This window comes from Dendrobium catenatum, unplaced genomic scaffold, assembly GCF_001605985.2.
Source record: "Dendrobium catenatum unplaced genomic scaffold, ASM160598v2 fragScaff_scaffold_1061, whole genome shotgun sequence".
NCBI lineage: Eukaryota > Viridiplantae > Streptophyta > Magnoliopsida > Asparagales > Orchidaceae > Dendrobium > Dendrobium catenatum.
The window spans coordinates 1,566,559-1,586,625 of NW_021319523.1; the positions used below are offsets into that span (position 1 = coordinate 1,566,559).

A 20,067-nucleotide genomic window follows, 5' to 3' on the forward strand; every position below is an offset into this window, starting at 1 on the left:
CATGCATGTACATATATTAAATGAATAACATGATAGATAAATGAATAGAATATAAATAATGAAAAAAGTCATTCATCTCAATTAATATATACAATATCCACCCAAAAATATGAAATGTGCTTCAACAGTTTTTAAGTAGGGCAGACCATTTGCATATCTGAAATAATAACAACTTATTCCTTAACAAAATTTTGAATTGTATCAAATGTTGAGTATCCCATAATAGGATATGGGCCCCTATAGAACAATTCATTTTTCATAAATGTTTAAGAGAAAAAAATATTAGAATTATGCATATGTAGGCAAAGCTGGCAGTTTGGTGTTCTATGTTTAGTGGTTGTTGGATTTACTGTTGAGTTTCTATGTAGATTTCGGTTTCCCAAATCCTTGGAATTTGTTTTTTTACCGGGTTTCTTGTGTTGACTGTTCCCCTTCCCTATGCTATTTAGGACTGCATTTTGTTGATTTCCTGTGATGGTCATTCCCCTTCCCTATGTTATTTCCTAAGTTTTGTGTTGGCTCCTATTGGATGTTTAGGGTGGTTCATTAGTGTGAGTGGTTGGTTGTTTTTACCCTATAACTTGGGATGTCTTGCTGCAGTTTTTAGAGGAGAATGAAATGATTTTTGGTTATAAACCTGCGAGTTTTTCTAGCTTGCGAGCTAGCCTCCTTTCTTTTTTTCCCTCTACAACTTTATCTCGATTTTCTATCTCTTCTTCTCTCTCCACAGTTCTCGACCCATCTGTATCCTTCTTCTCATAAATTATATAAGTTGTAAGGTGTTGTGTTCTAAAGTTGTATTTTTTTTTTTTAAGTTGAAAGTGTTGTTGTGTCTTGTAAGTTGTAACTGTTATTGTGTTATGTGCTCATGTTCATCTATGTTTAAGGAAGACAAGTTTGTTTTAAATTGCAATCTTAATTTTTTTTGTTGCACCAATTTGGTATCAGAGCTTTAGATTATAGAGAGTTTTCCTTTCTCTTTAAAAATCAAAAATAAAAAATGGATAGTCAAATCAATCAATAAGTCCTAAGTTCCAATTCAAGAGGAAGATCTCCCATAAAAACTATGCAATCAAAACATAATGGAAGTTCAAAAGCTATCTCATCATGGGATGAGATTTTTCCACCTAGAGAGAATTGATGTAGGCAAAGCTGATTGTTTGGTGTTCTATGTTTATTCGAATTGTTTAATGGTTGTTGGATTTCCTACCGAGTTTTTATGCAGATTTCAGTTTCCCAAATGCTTGGAATTTGTTTTTTCCCGATTTCCAATGCTGGTCGTTCCCCTTCCCTATGCTATTTAGGAGTATATTTTTTATGGGAACTAAAAAGATCTAAACCCAATGAAGAATACAAAAGAAAGTAAGACACGTCTCAATCAAAAAATTTGTAAGCAAATTACCAAATAAATATGAAACAAACTGTAATTATTATTTTTAGAAGAAAGAAAACTAAAAAAGAAAATATCCTCAGAACAACCAAATAGTGGTCACCTCACATGTAACGATAAATTAGGTGAATAGAATACTCAAGGACATGTAAACCAGTGGTCCACCACAGCAACTTTGATCCAACATCCGACACAACTCCTCTGGCAAATAACAACAAAACTGACCAACCAACACCACTCACACTTTTAGAAGAAGGATACAATGGGGTGGAAACTTATGGAGAGAAGAATTAGATAGAAGACTTAGAAGAAGAAATAGCTCTCAAGCTAGAGAAGAAACCCTTAGGTTTTAGAATTTTTTTCACCTCCAAAAAGTCCCTACAACAACCCAAAACACCTCCTTAAATAGGAAAGAAAAGTAGGCCAACAACCAGCCACAACCGCCCATATAGCCAACCAAAAAAAGGGAAGAAAAAGGCTGCAATTAAGTCCTGGCTGAAGCCAAGAATCCGAAACACAGCCAAAAAAATCAGGAAAGCCAGGGAATAGCAACAGAACCCGAACAGCGAGGAAATCGGGAAAGCCAGGGAACACCAACAGGACCGAACAGCCAGGCCAAGGAAATCGGGAAAGCCACAGAAACCGAACAGCCACCAAGCAGACGACAGTCCAACTGCCCCCCATCAAACCCAAATCAGCCCAAACACAAAACACCCAAAGAAGCTAGCACACCAAAGGAATAACATGTCCAAAGAGCACCTAAACCACACATGTTCATCAGTTGCCTTCCACCATTGGGTAAACAAAAATTAAACTCAAAAATTACAATAACATAAAATAATAGTATTTTAAAACATGAGCAAGAAGTATTGAATGCATCAATTCCCTCAGGTGGGAGAATCTCATCTCCTAATGAGAATGCTTCAGTAATGCGTTGATATATATCAGGACGATGAGATTGAAGTTCCACTGCTTCAACCCAAGTACAATCAGTCAACAGACGTCCACTCCATTTTACCAGGAATTGCTTGTGCACTCCATGCCTGGTCTGGGTGGTCCTAATGTCCATAAAATCTTCAATATGATCATCTTTGTTCTAAACTGGACTGGTAATTTGTAAGGTCTCTAAATCCACATAATCAAAAGGATTTCCTTCATATAAAGTAAGGTCAGCAACATTAAACACAGGTGAAGTTCCAACAGAAAGTGGAAGATCCAGTAGGTAAGCAATTGTTACCAATTTTCGAAGTATCTAAAAAGGCCCAAATTTTTTTCGGCTTAACTTGCGAAAAGTTCCAACAGGAAAGCATTGTCGTCGAAAATAAGACATAACTAGATCACCCTCTTGAAAATAACACTCTTTCTGATGTTTGTCAGCAACAGTTTTGTATTTAGTATTTGACATTCAGAGTTTTTCTAGGACTTGATGTAGGATCGATTTAATTTGATCAACAATTTATGTAGCTTCATCACTGATTTTATTAGGCATGGGTAAACAAGTTCGATCTAAAATATGAGGAATGGGTTGACCATAAATGATTTCAAAAGGGGTATTTCCAGTAGATCGGTTAATAGAATTGTTGTAAGCAAATTCGGCTTGGGGTAAAATCAAATCTCATTGAGAAGGTTTCTCACCAGCAAGACATCTAAGCAAGTTTGCAAAACTTCTGTTGACAACTTCATATGCACTACTGAATTGGAGAGTAGTCTCTAACTTTGACCACGTTAGAGACATCAAAGCAAGTTTCCAATTGAAAGGTTAATAGTACATTGTTGTGTGATAGGGATCTCTCCTTCTTTAAACCAAGATATCTTATAGGGTTTAGCAAGTGGTTTGTGTTTTAGCTGAAGTTTGTCTACCATCAGTTGTGATACAAAGTTTCCTGGGCTACCACTATCAATCATAAGGGTACAGAATTTTTCTTCAACAGTGCAAGTGGTTCAGAAGATATTTTGACAAAGTCATTTGTCCCCAGTGTCAACTTTGGTAGTTAAAACCCTTTGAATAACTACAAATTTGTCTCCTTGGTCACCTTTAACACAATCTGTTGTAACTAAATCTCATTTTCTGGTTCAGATTAAACTTCCTCCTCATTTTCTAAGTCATCCTCTTTCTCAATATAATTGATCCTAGGAGGGTTATTCTTTCTACAAGCTGCCGAAAGGTGTCCATATAAGCCATATTTGTAACATGGTCCAATTGGCTTTGGTCCTATTACACCCTTTTATCAACGATTTGAGTTTCATTAGGTTTTGTTCGCAAATTTGGATTTGAAGATGTCCCAATGGAGGTTTGTGAAGATTTGATTATAATCCCACTAGATTGTCAAAGCTTAATTGATTCAATTGCTTTATTATTGCCTCTTTGTTGTTGTTTTTGAATCTTTAGCGTCATTCGATAAGCTTCATCGAGTATAATTACGTGATGTAAGTTCAATTGATCTTGAATAGACCAATTTAATCCATTGATGTATGGAGTTATGGTTCGTTCTTCAAGTTCATTCAAGTCATTTTTTTATTGTAGTTTGTAGAAATTTTCAGTGTATTCTTCATTGGATTGATTCTTTTGACGAATATTATTGTAATCTTGAAACAGAGTTTGGGAACGGTCAGAGGGCAAGAATTTTCCCCGTATTTTTTCTTTCATTCTTTTCCAATTTTGAATTTTTTCCCTCTTCTTACTCTATTGTTTTGAAGATTTTTTCACCACGTTAGAGCATGACCTATTAGTTTTAAACTAGCAAACCTAACTTTCTTGTTTTCAGGAATTTCTTTCCTTTCAAAGAATTGGTCCATTTTTTCTACCCCTTCAAAAAATTGTTCATGTTGCATCTTACCTTCAAATTCGCTTACATCAATTTTAATTCCATGATCCCATTATCTATTTTGACTATTTTGATTTCTAGTTGCTTCATCTTCACTTTCAGAGTTTTATGCATTGTTCACATTTAAGGTAGCCAAACTGTTAGCCATGGCGTTCAATTGTTGTTGTTTGTTAGCTATTTGTTGTATCATTTGTTGGCAACCCATTGATTGTTTTGATTATTTATTTTATTCTTGAAAGGGAAGACTCATACACTAACCTAGGCTCTTATACCAAATTGATGAGAACTAGAAAGATCTAAACCCAATGGAGAACATAAAAGAAAGTATGACACGTCTCAATCCAAAACTTAGTAAGTAAATCACCAAATAAATATGAAGCAAACTTAAATTGTTTTTTTAAGAAGAAAGAAAACTAAAAAAGAAAATACCCTCAGAACAACCAACTAATGGTCACCTCACATGTAACGATAAATTAGGTAACCTCACATGTAACGATAAATTAGGTAAATAGAATGTTCAAGGACATGCAAACTAGTAGTCCACCACAGCAACTTTGATCCAACATTTGTCACAACTCCTCTGGCAAATCCCAACAAAACTAACCAACTAACACCACTCACACTTTTAGAAGAAGGATACAATGGGGTGGAAACTTATGGAGAGAAGAATTAGATAGAAGACTTAACAGAAGAAATAAGTAGAGAAGTAGCTCTCAAGCTATAGAAGAAACCACCAAGTTTTAGAATTATTTTCACCTCCAAAAACTCCCTACAACAGCCCAAAACACCTTAAATAAAAAAAGGAAGCCAACATCCAATCACAACCGCCCATACAACCAACCAAAAAAAAGGAACAAAAAGGCAGCAATTAAGGCCCAGCTGAAGCCCAGAATCCGAACCACCACAACCAAAAAATTTGGGAAAGCCAGGGAACAAAAACAGGATCCGAACAGCCAGGCCAAGGAAATCGGGAAAGCCACAGAAACCGAATATCCACCAAGCAGACAGCAGCCCAACCGCCCCCCATCAAGCCCAAATCAGCCCAAGCACAAAGCACCCAAAGAAGCTAGCAAATCAAAGGAATAACATGTCCAAAGAGTACCTAAACCACATATAATCATCGGTTGCCCCCATCATTAGGTAAACAAAAATTAAACTAAAAAATTACAATAACATAGAATAAAAGTATCTTAAAGCATGAGCATGAAGTATTAAATGCATCAATTTTGTTGATTTCCTATGGTGGTCATTCATCTTCCCTATGTTATTTCCTAAGTATTGTGTTGGCTCCGATTGGATGTTTGGGGTGGCTCATTAATGTTAGTGGTTGGTTGTTTTTCCCTATAACTGGGGATGTTTTGCTGCAGTTTTTAGAGGAGAGTTGAATGATTTTTGGTTATAAACCTGCAGGTTTTTCTAGCTTGCGAGCTAGCCACCTTTCCCTTTTCCCTCTACTACTTCGTCTTGGTTTTTTATCTCTTCTTCTCTCTCCACGGTTCCCAACCCATCTGTATCCTTCTTCTCATAATTTATATAAGTTGTAAGATGTTGTGTTCTAAGGTTGTTATTTTTTAAGTTGAAAGTGTTGTTGTGTCTTGTAAGTTATAAGCATTGTTATGTTATGTGCTCATGTTCATCTATGTTTAAGGAAGACAAGTTTGTTTTAAATTGCAATCTTAAATTGTCTTTTTTTGTTACATCAATGCATTATAAGTGCAAAGATAGGAATCATGGTTTAAAATTGCGTAATAAAAGGTGCGCCTCAGCAAAATATGACCACTTTATGCCTCAAAGCCCACGCAATAAGTTCGGGTTTTGAGGCGTGCCTCGCCCTACATTTTTGAGGCACCACCTCTAAAAAATTAAAAAAAACTAACCTAATATATTTTTGTTCAGTTCGGACCCCCCAATCGCCAACATGAATTGCTTAGTGAAATGTCGTCGTGGCTTCAACACTTAAACCCTGGTAAAGGTAAAATGGCAGAAAAATTTTGCAGTTCACGCGGCTTTTCAAATTTTAACTTGCTGCATACGTTTCAAGCATTCACTCCAGAGCAATTTCAAGCATTCACTCAGTTCCTTCTCAGATGTCGTCACCCCCAAAGAGAAAGGTAATTTGCTGGCATGTTTTTTGTTCAAGTTCTGTATATTTTATGCTTATGTTATGTGTATGTGTTTAGAGTTTTGAAGTTCTTCGTATTTTATGCTTACGTTATACGTATGCGCTCCTCAAAACTTTTTAAATGTTTAATGCTATCATATTTTCTCTGTATTTAAGGTTTATGTTGAAATTTGAAACCTAAACTCTAACTAATTTTTAACAATTAAACCCTAATAAACTTTTAAAATATAATAGTTTGCGACAATGTTGCACATAGTATGTGCATACACTGTGCATAAGCACTAAGTACTCCATGCGTATATTTTGCATATGTTGTACATACTTGTATGTATGTTGTGTGTACTCTATGCGTATTTTGTGCATTTTATGACTATATTTTTTTACTTATTTTATGTATTTTTAACCTTGATTGTTCATATATATGTTCGTCCTATTACCCATCGATGTTATGTTTCGACTTTTCAAACAATCTGTGATAATTTTGCTCAGCAAATTTCTCCTGAAATCATGGACAGATTAAACCGTTTAAAGATCATACATTTTTTGTAATTTATTGGGTTTGAGCAAAATGTTCCACTTATTTATGAGTTGATCTCAAGGTGGAATATTTCAAAACAATATTTTATTCTAAAAGGTCAACCTATTCCTTTCACTGGTCTGCCAAATAAAGGAGAAGAAATATAATGGCTTTCCTTAGCACATTCATTAGTTACATCATTAAAAATTAAGGCGGACATGCTGGAGTTGAACAAACAACCCCCCCAAGACTATGTTAAAACGTTTATTATGTCTTTATGTCAAATTTATTTTTTCAACTTAATAACTTTAAAACCTCTCAATTGCTTTAAAGAATAGCAAATAATGTAGATGATTTTTCATCACCGATTAGGTAATTTTTAGTTGGAAAGTTTAATAAGGCCTCCAAAATTTTAAATAACAAGCCAGCATGTTACATCAACGATTTTGTGTCTCTGCTAATTGTGAGTGTTAAATTCATTCAAAATTTTATTTAATTTTTATAATTCATTTGCTAAAATTTTCTTTCATCTTATGCAGATTCGATTCCTAGAGCATACTTCTATTCATGCTCCTATATATGCTGACAAAAGGCCCAATTTTCTTCGTTGGGATGATGATATTATATATACTACAGAAGCGACCACTAATTTATTTGTTAATTTAAGGAAAAGTCTAGTACATCTTGTATCAAATTTCAATTAATACATCTATAAAGAATAAAATTTTGCTGACATACAATTTTTTTTGCAAATTTTTTGTTCTCCAGGGAGTTTCCCAGGCTGAAATTGATCTGGTTAACATCAAAAAAATATCTATTAGACAGACATCCATCCCATCATGAAATATTCACCCATCAAACCCCCCCAATCTCCCCATCATACCCCACCTCCTCAAGACCCCCATCAATATCCTCAGCCACACTTTAATTTTTTTACTAAAACACTGGATTCTCTCAAAGAAAAAAAAATCAAATCCTGCCAAGAAACTTGCACAAAACTTTTTCTTGAATTTGAAGATAGGCTGAGCAGAAAGTTTGAAAATCTACCTGAAAAAGTAGAAGTTATTGAGGTCAAGCTCAATAATTATATTGATCAAAGCAAATTATTTTCTCAAAAATGATCTGTTAGCTACTCTTTATCTTACAATAAAAAATAGAAATCAAATATCCCTCCCCCCAACAAACCAATACAATCCCAAAATGTATAAATCCCATCCAGAAATGAGTCAATCCCCCAAAATGAGCCAATCTCAACCAAAATGCAACTAATTCCATACCCAAAACTTATGGAGAAAAGGAAACATATGCACTGGACTCCATGTGCTGCATATTACATAGATCTGATTCTTGAGAAGCTTGAGGAGCTACCTCAACATAAAAATGCACTTATTAAAGTAAAAATAACCAAGTTTATTTAAAACCACTCTTGGGTTGTAGCTCTATGAGAAAATTTTCAAAGAAAAAAATACTAAGGCCAGTAGTAACAAGATTTGTCACCACTTACTTGACCTTAGAGAGCATGCTGGATGCTAGACAACCTTTAGAGACTATGTTCACATATACATAGTGGTTGAGTTGTGCTTGAGTGAAGAAGGCTGAGGGAAAAGAGATTAGAAAGATTATTTTAAATGACAGATTTTGACAAAGTGTCTTATATGTCATTACAACCACTATACCTTTAATTCATATTTTAAAGATGATGGATATTGAGAAGAAGCCTGTAATGAATTTCATCTAAAATGTCATGGATAGAGTCAAAGAGATGATTGCCTCCAACTTAGGAGGCAATGAGGAAAGTTTTAGAAAAATTTGAAATATTATTGATAATATATGGGAGCTACAGCTTCACCGGCACTTGCATGCAGCTGGCTATTACCTAAACCCTCAGTATCAATATGCAAAGAAAAAATCCACAAACCCCGAAATAAAGTTGAGATTGTATCATTACATGGATCGGCTAATGAGTGATGCAACTGAAAGATCAAATGCTGACATATAATTGGTATCTTTTAGGAATAAAGAAGGTTTTTTTTGGATTACAACAAGCAAATGATACAATTGTCAAATAACCTACAGGTGATTTTATTTAATGTTTAAATATTTATTTAAAAGTTATTTTTTCGCACTAATTAAACTCTCTTATATAAATATAAGTTGAGTGGTTGATTCAATTTGGTGATGAGACTCCAGAATTGTAGCGTTTTATTGTGAAAGTTTTGAGCTAGACATGCTTTTTATCTGGCTGTGAAAGAAATAGGAGTACCTAAAACCAAGTACATACAAAGAGGAGAAATTGATTGTCGACATTGAGGATGAATTCACTGGTATATATTATGTATAATAGGAGACTCAGATATAGGAATTTGAAGAAAAAAGGATTAATGAATAATGAAGATCATTTACTTTGTAAGGATGTGGCATCTGATGATAAGTGGTTTGTAGATGATGAAGTTGAAGAGATGTCGTCTGAATTATAAGATGAAGATTTAAATGTTGATTTTTTTTATGGTTTTAAAGCATCTACATCCACCACAACTAAAGAACAAATCAAAAAAGGTATATAAATAATATAATTTTCTTAGACTTTTATTAATGTATTACACTATTATTCATTATGATATTATTCAAAAATATTTAGGTAAGAGGAAGATAACTAATAATAAAGAAGAAGAAGCTGATTAGGAGATATTGGACTCTACAGGAGATGAGCAAGAGGAGAGAGCAGTTCATCATAATGATGATTTAAATAAAGACCCTCTTAGTGATGACAGTGCTGATGACTTATAAGTTCTTATGTGATATGTCATTGCTATTTATCCTGTGCATTTTTATGTTTTATATATTATTTACTCATTAGTATATACAAAATTTATCATTTTATGTTTATGCAATTTTTTAATTTTGAGGCTTACGTCTCAAAACGTCTTGAGGGTTGCGCCTCGCCTCACGAACAAAAAACGCCTCAATACCCCATTACACAATTTTAAACATTGATAGGTACTAATATGATTTAATATCATATGGCAAATACATTAGAAACAACAAAAACTATCTTCTTAGATATACATTATATTCTTATTACATTGTCAAGAAAATAAGTTTTAGCCTATAAATAATTTTATTTTCTTTCAAAACTATAAAAAAAAATGTTGCAAATTAATTAGCATAAGAAATTACATGGATCCTATAAAATCTTCTATGAACCTTACAAACAAAAAAGGGATGGTTGATCATAATGAACATATGGTTGAAGAAGATTCTTAAGAAAAAAAAAACATAAAATAATACTGTTGTTTAGCACAAAAACAATATATATTGTACTCTATTCAGAGAAAATAATTTGCAAATGGTTATATGAACATAGAAAAATAGCCTTTCATTGACAAGCATTAAGAAAAGCAAATTTTATGGATAGCACAAATGTTGGCACAACAAGTCCTGCAGCGTAAGCAAATCCATATACTCTATTTTGCATTGAAGATAAACACACTCAACTGCTGGTGAATGAACAAATACATGGGTAAATGGCTAAAAAAAGTATTGGTTTGGAGGAGAAGTGCTATGAAGCATGTTATGGAATGTTTAGCCAATATTTGTTTCACAATAAGGTTACAGAGTTAGGGGTGAACTAAAGGAAGATCAAAGTTTGTCCATATTTACACTAGAGGTCAATAAGTTGTAAACCCAAAAGTTTAAGTACATAGGGTGAGGGTCAACCACTTGATACTTCTACACCAACATATTTTTCAACTATCCAATATAGTACCAAAACAAATGCCTCATGTCTTAAGATAAAACCATTATTTTGGAACATAAGAGATGCATGAAATAGAAGTTCCATGTAGTTAACAAAAATGGTTTAGGATAATATCAATGATGTTATTGATGCATCATGCATAAGAAAAATAATATGCGAACACAAAATCAACAAATGTAGATAAGAATTGTCATAACTAAAACAAGCATAATTGTATAAATAAGACCTTGTTATCTTAAATGGATGTTAATTTATGAAGCCTAATTAACATCCTACAAAGAAATGCCTTACATAGAGATAGTATTCAAATCGACCTTCACATCAAAGTTGTTCGAGAGAGAGGGGCGGCGATTTTAAGGTTTCATTAAAGAGAAATAAAAAAGAAACAAGTTCATGCCATCGTTGAATTTCTCTTGTAAAAACTTCACTTTCAACATCATAATAAAAACAACATCTACATAAATGGAAAATAGGCCCCAATTCGGCGAACTTGCATAAAAACTCATGATGTTTTTTGTGCCTTTTATTATTCTACCATTTATTGCTTCCCGGTGATTCAATAGTCCACGAGCTAATTCACGATTATTTGAAGCACTGTCGCTGGCTAAGATGCGCGAAACACAAATTAGTTTTCTAAAGAGTGCAGGGTCACATCACAGCTAATTTCTGATGAAAATCAACTGATTGAGAAAAAATATAAACATCCGACACGTACAAGTGAAACCTAATTGAACAATGTAAGTAGGATACTTTGAACCCTAAAAGGCCGCATAACCTCATAACTAATATTCCCAAATCAATGCTTGAAAAATCCTCATTTAAAGTACAAACATTTTAAAAAAAAAAAGCGTGAGGCCGAGAATGAGGGAACAACAACCTGCAAGCGGAGAAAATGGAAGTTTAGGCTTATTTGTGAAATGGGATTTCTTCTCGATTATAAATAAAGAAGTTGGGATTAAGGCCGATGCTGCCGCCATGACCAAGAAGAGAAGTAGCCGAAGAAATAACCAAATCAAGTGGAAAACTCGGGACTTCGCAGCACACAGCGTTACTTATCGCAACACTTGACTACACCAACACTTGGATAGTTTTCAGTATTTCCTCCTAATTTATATATTTTATCTTGATTTTTTTTATTTTTAAATTTATTATTATTATTATTATTATTATTATTATTATTATTATTATTATTATTATTATTATTATTATTATTATTATTATTATTATTATTACATAAATAATTTATATCTTACTTCTTTTAAAATTGATTCAAATATTTTTAAATTTATTTTCCAAATAAAAAATTTTAATCAGAATATTTTGGTCTAATTATTTTTCATGCATTTGTAATAATTATTTTTCATTCATGTTGTTCTTGGGAAAAAACTTTGTGATTGGGTGTTAAGGTTAGGTGATTAGATTTGATTTTGAATGAATAAAAATATAATTAATTCTAATAAAACTAAATTATATTTAGATTGATGAATATATGTTAATGAAAATTAAAGTGACTTTTCTCAAATTTTATAATTATTATGAGAAATAAATTATATCTGAGCAAATTTTTATATCATTTGTTTAAATAGATGCATTAATTGATTTAATAATTGAATAAATTAATGTAATTTAAAGCTTTTTTTATCAAGTTTATAAAGTAAAATTCAAATCAATAACAAAAAAATGAAATAAAAATAAAAATTACAACTAATAACTCAATTTTACATTTTAACAACCAAAACAATCAACCAGTTCAATTTTTTTTAATCCAAATAATATACAACTTTAATGAAAATGGTGGCTGAGAAAAATATTAACAACAAGGATTTACGTTCAAATCGCTCAGCTGCCCAAAAATAATTTATAAATTCTTTTTAAATTAATTTAAATTATTCAAAAATTTGTATCAAAATTTACAATGAAGTTTTTTTATAAAATTTATTAGGAAGTTTTGTTGGTATACTTTTTAAAACTTTCAAAGTCATCAATATAACAACCAATTTCAATTTCTTATAAATAGTAGTATATCACTTTATTATTTTATTCATTAATTACATACCATAATACATATTTGAGTTTATCTTAAAAGAATATTCTTTTAATGAAATGGTGATAGATTCTATTGAAAAATATCATATTAGATATCAAATAATATCATAATGATGAATTAAGCTATTCATTAGATCCCACTCATCATGTCAACTTTGTCTATTTAAGTACTAACACCATGTTCTTTGGTGATGAATGATAATAAAAATTAATTAATTATATTTTGATGTATTTTTTCTTAATGAAGGTTTACCCCTATTCCTTTTACTTACAATGCTATAAATATTCATGTACTCTTTTAAATGAGAATAAGATAAAATGGTTTACTTTTTAATTATTTTGGTTTAGGTATGACTTGGTAGCCTTTATCTTTGGAGAACTTGGTCATTCTTCTATAAAATTATTATTGGATGCTATGTCCATGCTTGGATAATAATAGTTTTATCCTTCCTTCCCACCATATTCTATATTAGTCTAGCTAAAAGAATCAATAAGAATGTATCATATGGATGTAAACTACATGGGCAAAAAGAAGGGTTGCTAATAGTTATAGCTAAAAGAAAACATAAAAAAATATGTATCAAAAAGGTTCTAGTTAAGGGAATAAAAAATTGCAAAGAGAAACCCTAGCTCAAGGAGTTTAAAAGAAATTAAGAACCTGTAACTCTTTTTGGATGAGTTATTAATAAAAAGGTACATTATAAAAGAATACTTAAAAGAGCAATCATGTATTATGACTATACTAGGAAAATAGCTTAAAACATCTTACTAAAACATAATTTAAGTATGATTGGGACAAATGGATCTACTTCAAAGAGTAACCCATAAATTTAGGGTTTCCACTTTCCTTCCTTTGGTGAATGATTGACCCTTCCATCTAATAAAGCTTAATTTCCATGTGTTAAAAAAATGATAACTCTCCATCCACTTTGTCTTGGCCAAACCCTAAAGTTATTGAAATGCATTATCTGATTATATTATGTAACTAATCCTATTCATTTTATGTCATGATTGGATGCTCTTTTAGTTAATTCAAATATTATAATTTGTGAGTGGTTCAAAACCTTGCTTTTATGTCATGATTGGCCACCCACATACCTACTTCAAAGTGTGGCCTTGGGACTGACCTTCTAAAAGGTGGATGATTTGGTATTGGAAGGCTTTTAAGAGAATTTTGGGATTATTCAAAAGCTTTTGGACAGTTTAAGTGAAATGTTGCTACATTTTCATGCAAAAGGAAAAAGTTTTGGTAGGGAGAAAAAAAAATTGACTAAAATTCAATATCTAGGATTTAGAGCATTCATGTTTTAAAGCAAGGAAACTCTATGCCTTAGAAACTCTTGGATATGGAAGAGGAGTGTTTCTACTTCAATTTCAAAAAGCTTCATAATTTTTCAATATTTTTTGATGGGTTAAAAGAGGTTTTGAACCAAATTAGGTCAGATTCTACTTAGCCTTGGTCAAGAGAACTTATAGGCTTTTTTGGTGGAGCTTTTATGGGGAAATGGATGGGTAATTAGTATGGGAGTGTAAGGGGATAAATGTAGAAGAGTTTTACAACAAAGGATAGGTAGTGTTTATGGAGATTTACTACTTATCACTCACCAAAGTAGTAAGGTTTAAGGAATCACTAAATTCCTTCAAGGGTACAGTCGGCCAACAAGCCTCCCCTTTTTTGAAAAAAAACTCCAGCTTTTAAAATATAATAACCATCTTTTATTATTTATCCCAACATTTATAAATATGTTTACAACTATAAATTTAAATTGCATAAAGAAAGGGAAGATGAGAGGAGCAAACCACAATAGTGAGTAAGAGAGATCCAATCCTATTCATTTTATGTCATGATTGGACACTCTTTTAGTTAATTCAAATATTATAATTAGTGAGTGGTTCAAAACCTTGCTTTTATGTCATGATTGGCCACCCACATACCTACTTCAAAGTGTGGCCTTGGAACTAACCTTCTAAGAGGTGGATGATTTGGGATTGGAAGGCTTTTAAGAGAATTTTGGGATTATTCAAAAGCTTTTGGATAGTTTTAAGTGAAATGTTGCTACATTTTCATGCAAAAGGAAAAAAGTTTTGGTACGGAGAAAAAGGAATTTGACTAAAATTCAATACCTAGAATTTAGAGCATTCATGTTTTAAAGCAAGGAAACTCTATGCCTTAGAAACTCTTGGAGATGGAAGAGGAGTGTTTTTACTTCAATTGCAAAAAGCTTCATAATTTTTCAATATTTTTTGATGGGTTAAAAGAGGTTTTGAACCAAACTAGGTCAGATTCTAATTAGCTTGGTCAAGAGAACTTATAGGCTTTTTTGGTGGAGCTTTTATGGGGAAATGGATGGGTAATTAGTATGGGAGTGTAAGGGGATAAATGTAGAAGAGTTTTACAACAAAGGATAGGTAGTGTTTATGGAGATTTACTACTTATCACTCACCAAAGTAGTAAGGTTTAAGGAATCACTAAATTCCTTCAAGGGTACAGTCGGCCAACAAGCCTCCCCTTTTTTGAAAAAAAACTCCAACTTTTAAAATATAATAACCATCTTTTATTATTTATCCCAACATTTATAAATATGTTTACAACTATAAATTTAAATTGCATAAAGAAAGGGAAGATGAGAGGAGCAAACCACAATAGTGAGTAAGAGAGATATAAATTGAGGTATCAACCAAAATAACTTCTTCTTCTTCTTTAATTTGGCAAGCCAAACTTGTTTGGCTAATATTTAATTTGAACATTAATAAGAATCATATTACCTCAATATTTTAAAATCTAAACTTAAAATTTTTAAAAGTTTGAATAATTAAAATTCAAATTTCAAACATCTAAAATGCACATTTTAAATTATAATTGAAACCACATTTAAAAATCATGAATATATAATCCTTTATAATAATTATTATGCACACAAAATAAAATTTCTACTAAAGGGCCTTTCTTTTACTCCTTATCATGGATCTTTAAATAAATTTAGCTTTATTTATGTATGAGCTCTAGTTGTTGGTCCATTTCTTCTTGGATTAATATCTTGTTGCACATCAATTCTTCTAGGACTAAAAAAAAACTCTTCTTTGATTATTTGAAATCAATATAGTCTAACACATGCTCAAGTGCAAGCTTCCCAAGTTATCTTTAGTAGACCAGCTATCTTTTATTGATGCTTTATCATTGCACCTCTCATGAAATCTATGATCTCCATAGTGATTTGTTGATACATCATCTAGGATAATTTAATCTACCTCAAAGAAGGAATGTTGGGTAGGCACCTATATGTAATTATTTTATTGTCCTCTAAAAGAATCATTCTACATATTTAGAAATTTGCTAACTCCCTTATATAATATCAAATCTGCTATATTAAAAATATGGCTAATAAATATATCTTGCGCTAACTTGTAATTTTTAAATTTTATAGAGGAAAATCTCTCAGATAAACTCTACTCAATTATGATATCACTCCTATGACTAGTTATTATTTTATTGGCTAATTGCCAAGCTTGATCAGGGTGATTGATCCTAGCCAAAAAAAGTCCTTAAATGTGTTTGTATAATTAACTTTTAGAACAAAAAATAATCTTTCATTCTTCATTTGATCTAGTATAAATAAGATTGCATTCATAACATTGCTATTCAAATGCAAATAGAAGTCTCTCACTTAAGGATATATAATTTGTGCTAATAGCATTTTTGTCAAAATAAATATTTTATTTATAGACAAAGGTTTAAATAATATGCCTAGGTGTAACATGCTAGGTTCTAGCTATCCTATTTTTTTATAAATAAGATGCAATTTTTTTTATATTTATTGCTCATTATAAAATTTTTAATTATTTTTTATTTAAATTAGTTATGAAAACTTTAAGTTAGATATTTAAAAAATTCAAAATTAAAATCCTAATATCAATTTCAAGTTCGAATGAAAATCTTGACAGTATTTTTCAAATTAGAAATTTGTGCCCCCGCAGATGAATAATCATGGTTCGGCCACTGAAGCATGTATGAACGTAGTCGATGTATATACATTTAAAAAGCTAAAGTGCATAAGCAGAAAAGTAACTATTTATTGGAAATTATTCTCTGCGGAAATATGACGCGTTTGGAGGTGAATCCAAGCATGCCACATCACCAGACCCATTTGCATCCTATGATGTGGCATATTTGAATTCGCCTTGGAATGAATTCGGATTCCACACATAATAATTTCTTCTATTTATGTGCATGTTAAAGGAGTAGACGGATAGTATTCTATCATTAAATAGGTTGTAATTTCCTTTGAGTATTAATGCAATTTATTTCTAAAAAAAAAAAGGTGTCCGCGCAGCTCTAGCCAGATAACCTTATCATATAACGTGACACGTGTAAAAACCTAGTGGGACGTGGCTGTTCCCACCAAATAAAATATTTACACGTGGCAGATAAGCCCCCATTAGGATTCCACTGAAATAATTGAAAATTAATGTATTATGATAATCAAAAAGGAGCTGCTCAGTGGAGAAACATAGTAAAGCGAAGTGAGAAACGAGCTGAGAAATGGCCAGCCTGACCACCACCGCCGTCGTCGCCGTTCATCCCGTCTCCGTCAAAGGCCTTGCCGCCGGCAGCTCGGTTTCCGGCACAAAGCTCCCACTCCGGCCAGCTCGTCGGACTCCAGCCCTCAGGTACATGTATCTGATTCGTATGTAAACATATTTTGGATTAATCTATTTCTGTAGGAGTATTATTTTTTAAGTTGAAAAATTCTTTTCATAAAATAATTGAAAAAAAAAAAATTTGTTCTGTATATGCAGATCAAAGGGGAGGGTGGTCGCTAAGTATGGTGATAAGAGCGTGTACTTCGATCTAGAGGATTTACCTAACACCACTGGTCAGTGGGATTTGTATGGCTCTGATGCTCCTTCTCCTTACAATCCACTCCAGGTAATTTTTATATATGTATATTTGCTGTTTTTTTTTTAATTAAAAATAGAGTAAAAAATACTCCTGAATGTGTTCCTTTTGATTTTTTCATGCATATTTAATTAAAAAATAGAAGAAGTTTGGATTTTATAGGCTTCATTTGAGATAATTTTATAATGTTTTCTAATTAAGGAGAAAGCAATTTTTTTTAATTGTTGTAGAAAATAATTTTCTAGTACAAATTTCTTTTTAAAATAATTAATGGTACATTATAAATAACAACTATGGCCTAAAAAGTAAAAGTGCTTTTTTCAAATGAAGGCTTCGTTTGGGACGGTTTTTTTATTGCTTTCTAAAACATAATTTTAGTACAAAAATAAAAAAATTTATACTAAAACTCCATTTTAGAAAGCAATAAAAAAGTCGTCCCAAACGAAGCCGAAGTCTTAGGCTTCATTTGGGGCGGCTTTTTTGAAGCAGCTTTTTAGTATAATAATTAAAATTTTTGTACTAGAAAGCTGCTTCAAGAAGCAACAAAAAAGCCGTCCCAAACGAAGCTTTAGGCTTCATATGGGACAGTTTTCTATTGCTTCTTAAAGAAAAAATTTGTACTAGAAAACAGCTTTAAGAAGCAGAATGAAAGATGTCCCAAACGAAGCTTTAGACTTAATTTGGGATAGTTTTCTCATTGATTTTCCAAAACAAATTTTTAGTAAAAAAAATTCTAATTCAATAAGTTTTTTAACTAAAATATTGTTTTAGAAAACAATAAGAAAGCTGTCCCAAACGAAGCCTTAATTGCTTGCAATAAAGCTTGAACTTGATCGATTAATTGTTTTGAGCGTACCAATAGAAGATGAATAGAAAGAATCGTAATGTAGCTCACCTTGATCAATATGTTAGAAGTTTTGGCCTTCAATCAAGAGGTCGGTCTTATGTTTGAAGCTCGAGTATTTATTGTATCTGTGAATTTATCTGAATTTGCTCTAAAAAAAAAAGAGAGAATAGTAAGAGAAGAACCATTATGAATGTTTTTTTTTAATATATAAATTTCGTTAAAATTAATATTATTTATTTTCTTAAATTGAAAAAAAAAAAACAGAGCAAGTTCTTTGAGACATTTGCAGCTCCATTCACAAAGAGAGGCCTATTGCTGAAGTTCTCGGTCATCGGAGGCGGTTTTCTCCTCGCCTATCTCAGCGCCACCGCAACCGGTGACATTCTCCCAATCAAGCGGGGCCCACAGGAGAAACCAAAACTGGGTCCACGTGGCAAGATATGATTGGTCATGTACAACTACTTGCTCGCTCTGTCATCATTTATCCTTTTTCTCTCCTTCTAATTGTGCTCAAACGTTTATGTGTTTATTATCTTACTCTTTAATTAGTGTTCATCTAAATTTTGATATGGTCCCTTAATAAATTATAAATCACAAATTATAATTATTTTTTTCTCTTCTTTGAATATTTTTGTAATTATATGATTATGAACTTGAAAAAGACATCAGAGATCAAATTGTAGGCGATATTTTCATTTATTTAATTTGCTTTTAAATTACTATAATATATGAAAAATAATTTAAAATATATATTTATTAATATCAAAATAAATTTAATAATTTTGAAACTCATAATATTTGATAATGTAATAAAAGTATCCAGAGTCAAAAAAAATTTCCCCATTTAGGCTTTGGCTGAAGAGTTATATCCTACTAACAAGAAAATTGGATACTTAGCTTTTAAATATAATGAACTAACCTTTGATTAAGAATTTTTGGAACACTAAAGAAATGTTTGATTTCTCTTCATAAAAAAAAAATGATTAAATGATTTATTGATAAAAATTGTGTTGCATATCTCATTGAACCTTACTTTAACACAATAGATTATAATCATAATTGACCATAGATTATAATCATAATTGACCCTTGATGGGCAATTGTCTCATTTGACCCAATAGATCTTTTTGACCAAATGGCCAATTTGGTCAAATGGATTCAAACAAATCAATCGAGTTAAATTTAGTGAACTCTGAATTAGACTAAATTTCCCCTTAGGTTAATTGGCACCAATTGACCCAATTTAGCCCAATTGATCCTATAGGATTCACTTGATAATGTTGAACTATTTGACTTAAATTAATCAAATTAATTAAAACAACAATCTTAAATAAATTCTTAAAATTCCAATTGATTCTTAGTTTGACCCAATTAACCCAATTCGACCATGCCACCTCATGTGAGTCATAAACCCAATTGGACTTAAAATCTCAGTTTGAATTATCCAATAGATTTTAGGTTACATAGGATGTCTATAGGTTATAAATAATCCTTATATTCTAATTGATTATATTAATTTATGTGGGAAAATAGAATAACACCGATTCGATTTGGGAACTTTTATTTTTGTAATTGAATGCTATATTTTGAATAACATACCATCTCAAAAGATAGACACAATATTCTATGTCGGGTTCAAAGACAAAAATAGGGTTTTAGGAAATAT

General features: G+C 31.7%; 2 protein-coding genes across 2 annotated transcripts in view; one reads left to right on the forward strand and one right to left on the reverse strand.

Moving 5' to 3' along the window:
• LOC110113737 (protein CURVATURE THYLAKOID 1C, chloroplastic) overlaps positions 1-11,691 on the reverse strand; it is a gene marked incomplete at its 3' end in the record, with an annotated part of 20,731 nt that extends 9,040 nt beyond the window's left edge. Inside the window, 1 exon segment of the mRNA XM_020846415.2 lies at positions 11,489-11,691. Coding sequence (XP_020702074.1) covers positions 11,489-11,588 — 100 coding nt within the window.
• Positions 11,692-17,135: 5,444 nt separating this feature from the next.
• On the forward strand, positions 17,136-18,992 carry LOC110113727 (photosystem I reaction center subunit VI, chloroplastic). Its single transcript, XM_020846405.2, has 3 exons — positions 17,136-17,325; positions 17,455-17,584; positions 18,666-18,992. The coding sequence occupies exons 1-3, from the start codon at positions 17,198-17,200 to the stop codon at positions 18,843-18,845; spliced, it is 438 nt and encodes a 145-aa protein (XP_020702064.1). The 5' UTR covers positions 17,136-17,197; the 3' UTR covers positions 18,846-18,992.
• The last annotated feature ends 1,075 nt before the right edge of the window (positions 18,993-20,067 follow it).

What these genes read in the sequence shown, in the direction of transcription:
- LOC110113727 (XM_020846405.2), top strand. Translation starts at nt 17,198, where the DNA reads ATGGCCAGCCTGACCACCACCGCCGTCGTCGCCGTTCATCCCGTCTCC. An exon ending in CGTCGGACTCCAGCCCTCAG is followed by an intron (nt 17,326 to 17,454) that starts GTACATGTATCT and finishes CTGTATATGCAG; the next exon opens with ATCAAAGGGGAGGGTGGTCG. An exon ending in CTCCTTACAATCCACTCCAG is followed by an intron (nt 17,585 to 18,665) that starts GTAATTTTTATA and finishes AAAAAAAAACAG; the next exon opens with AGCAAGTTCTTTGAGACATT.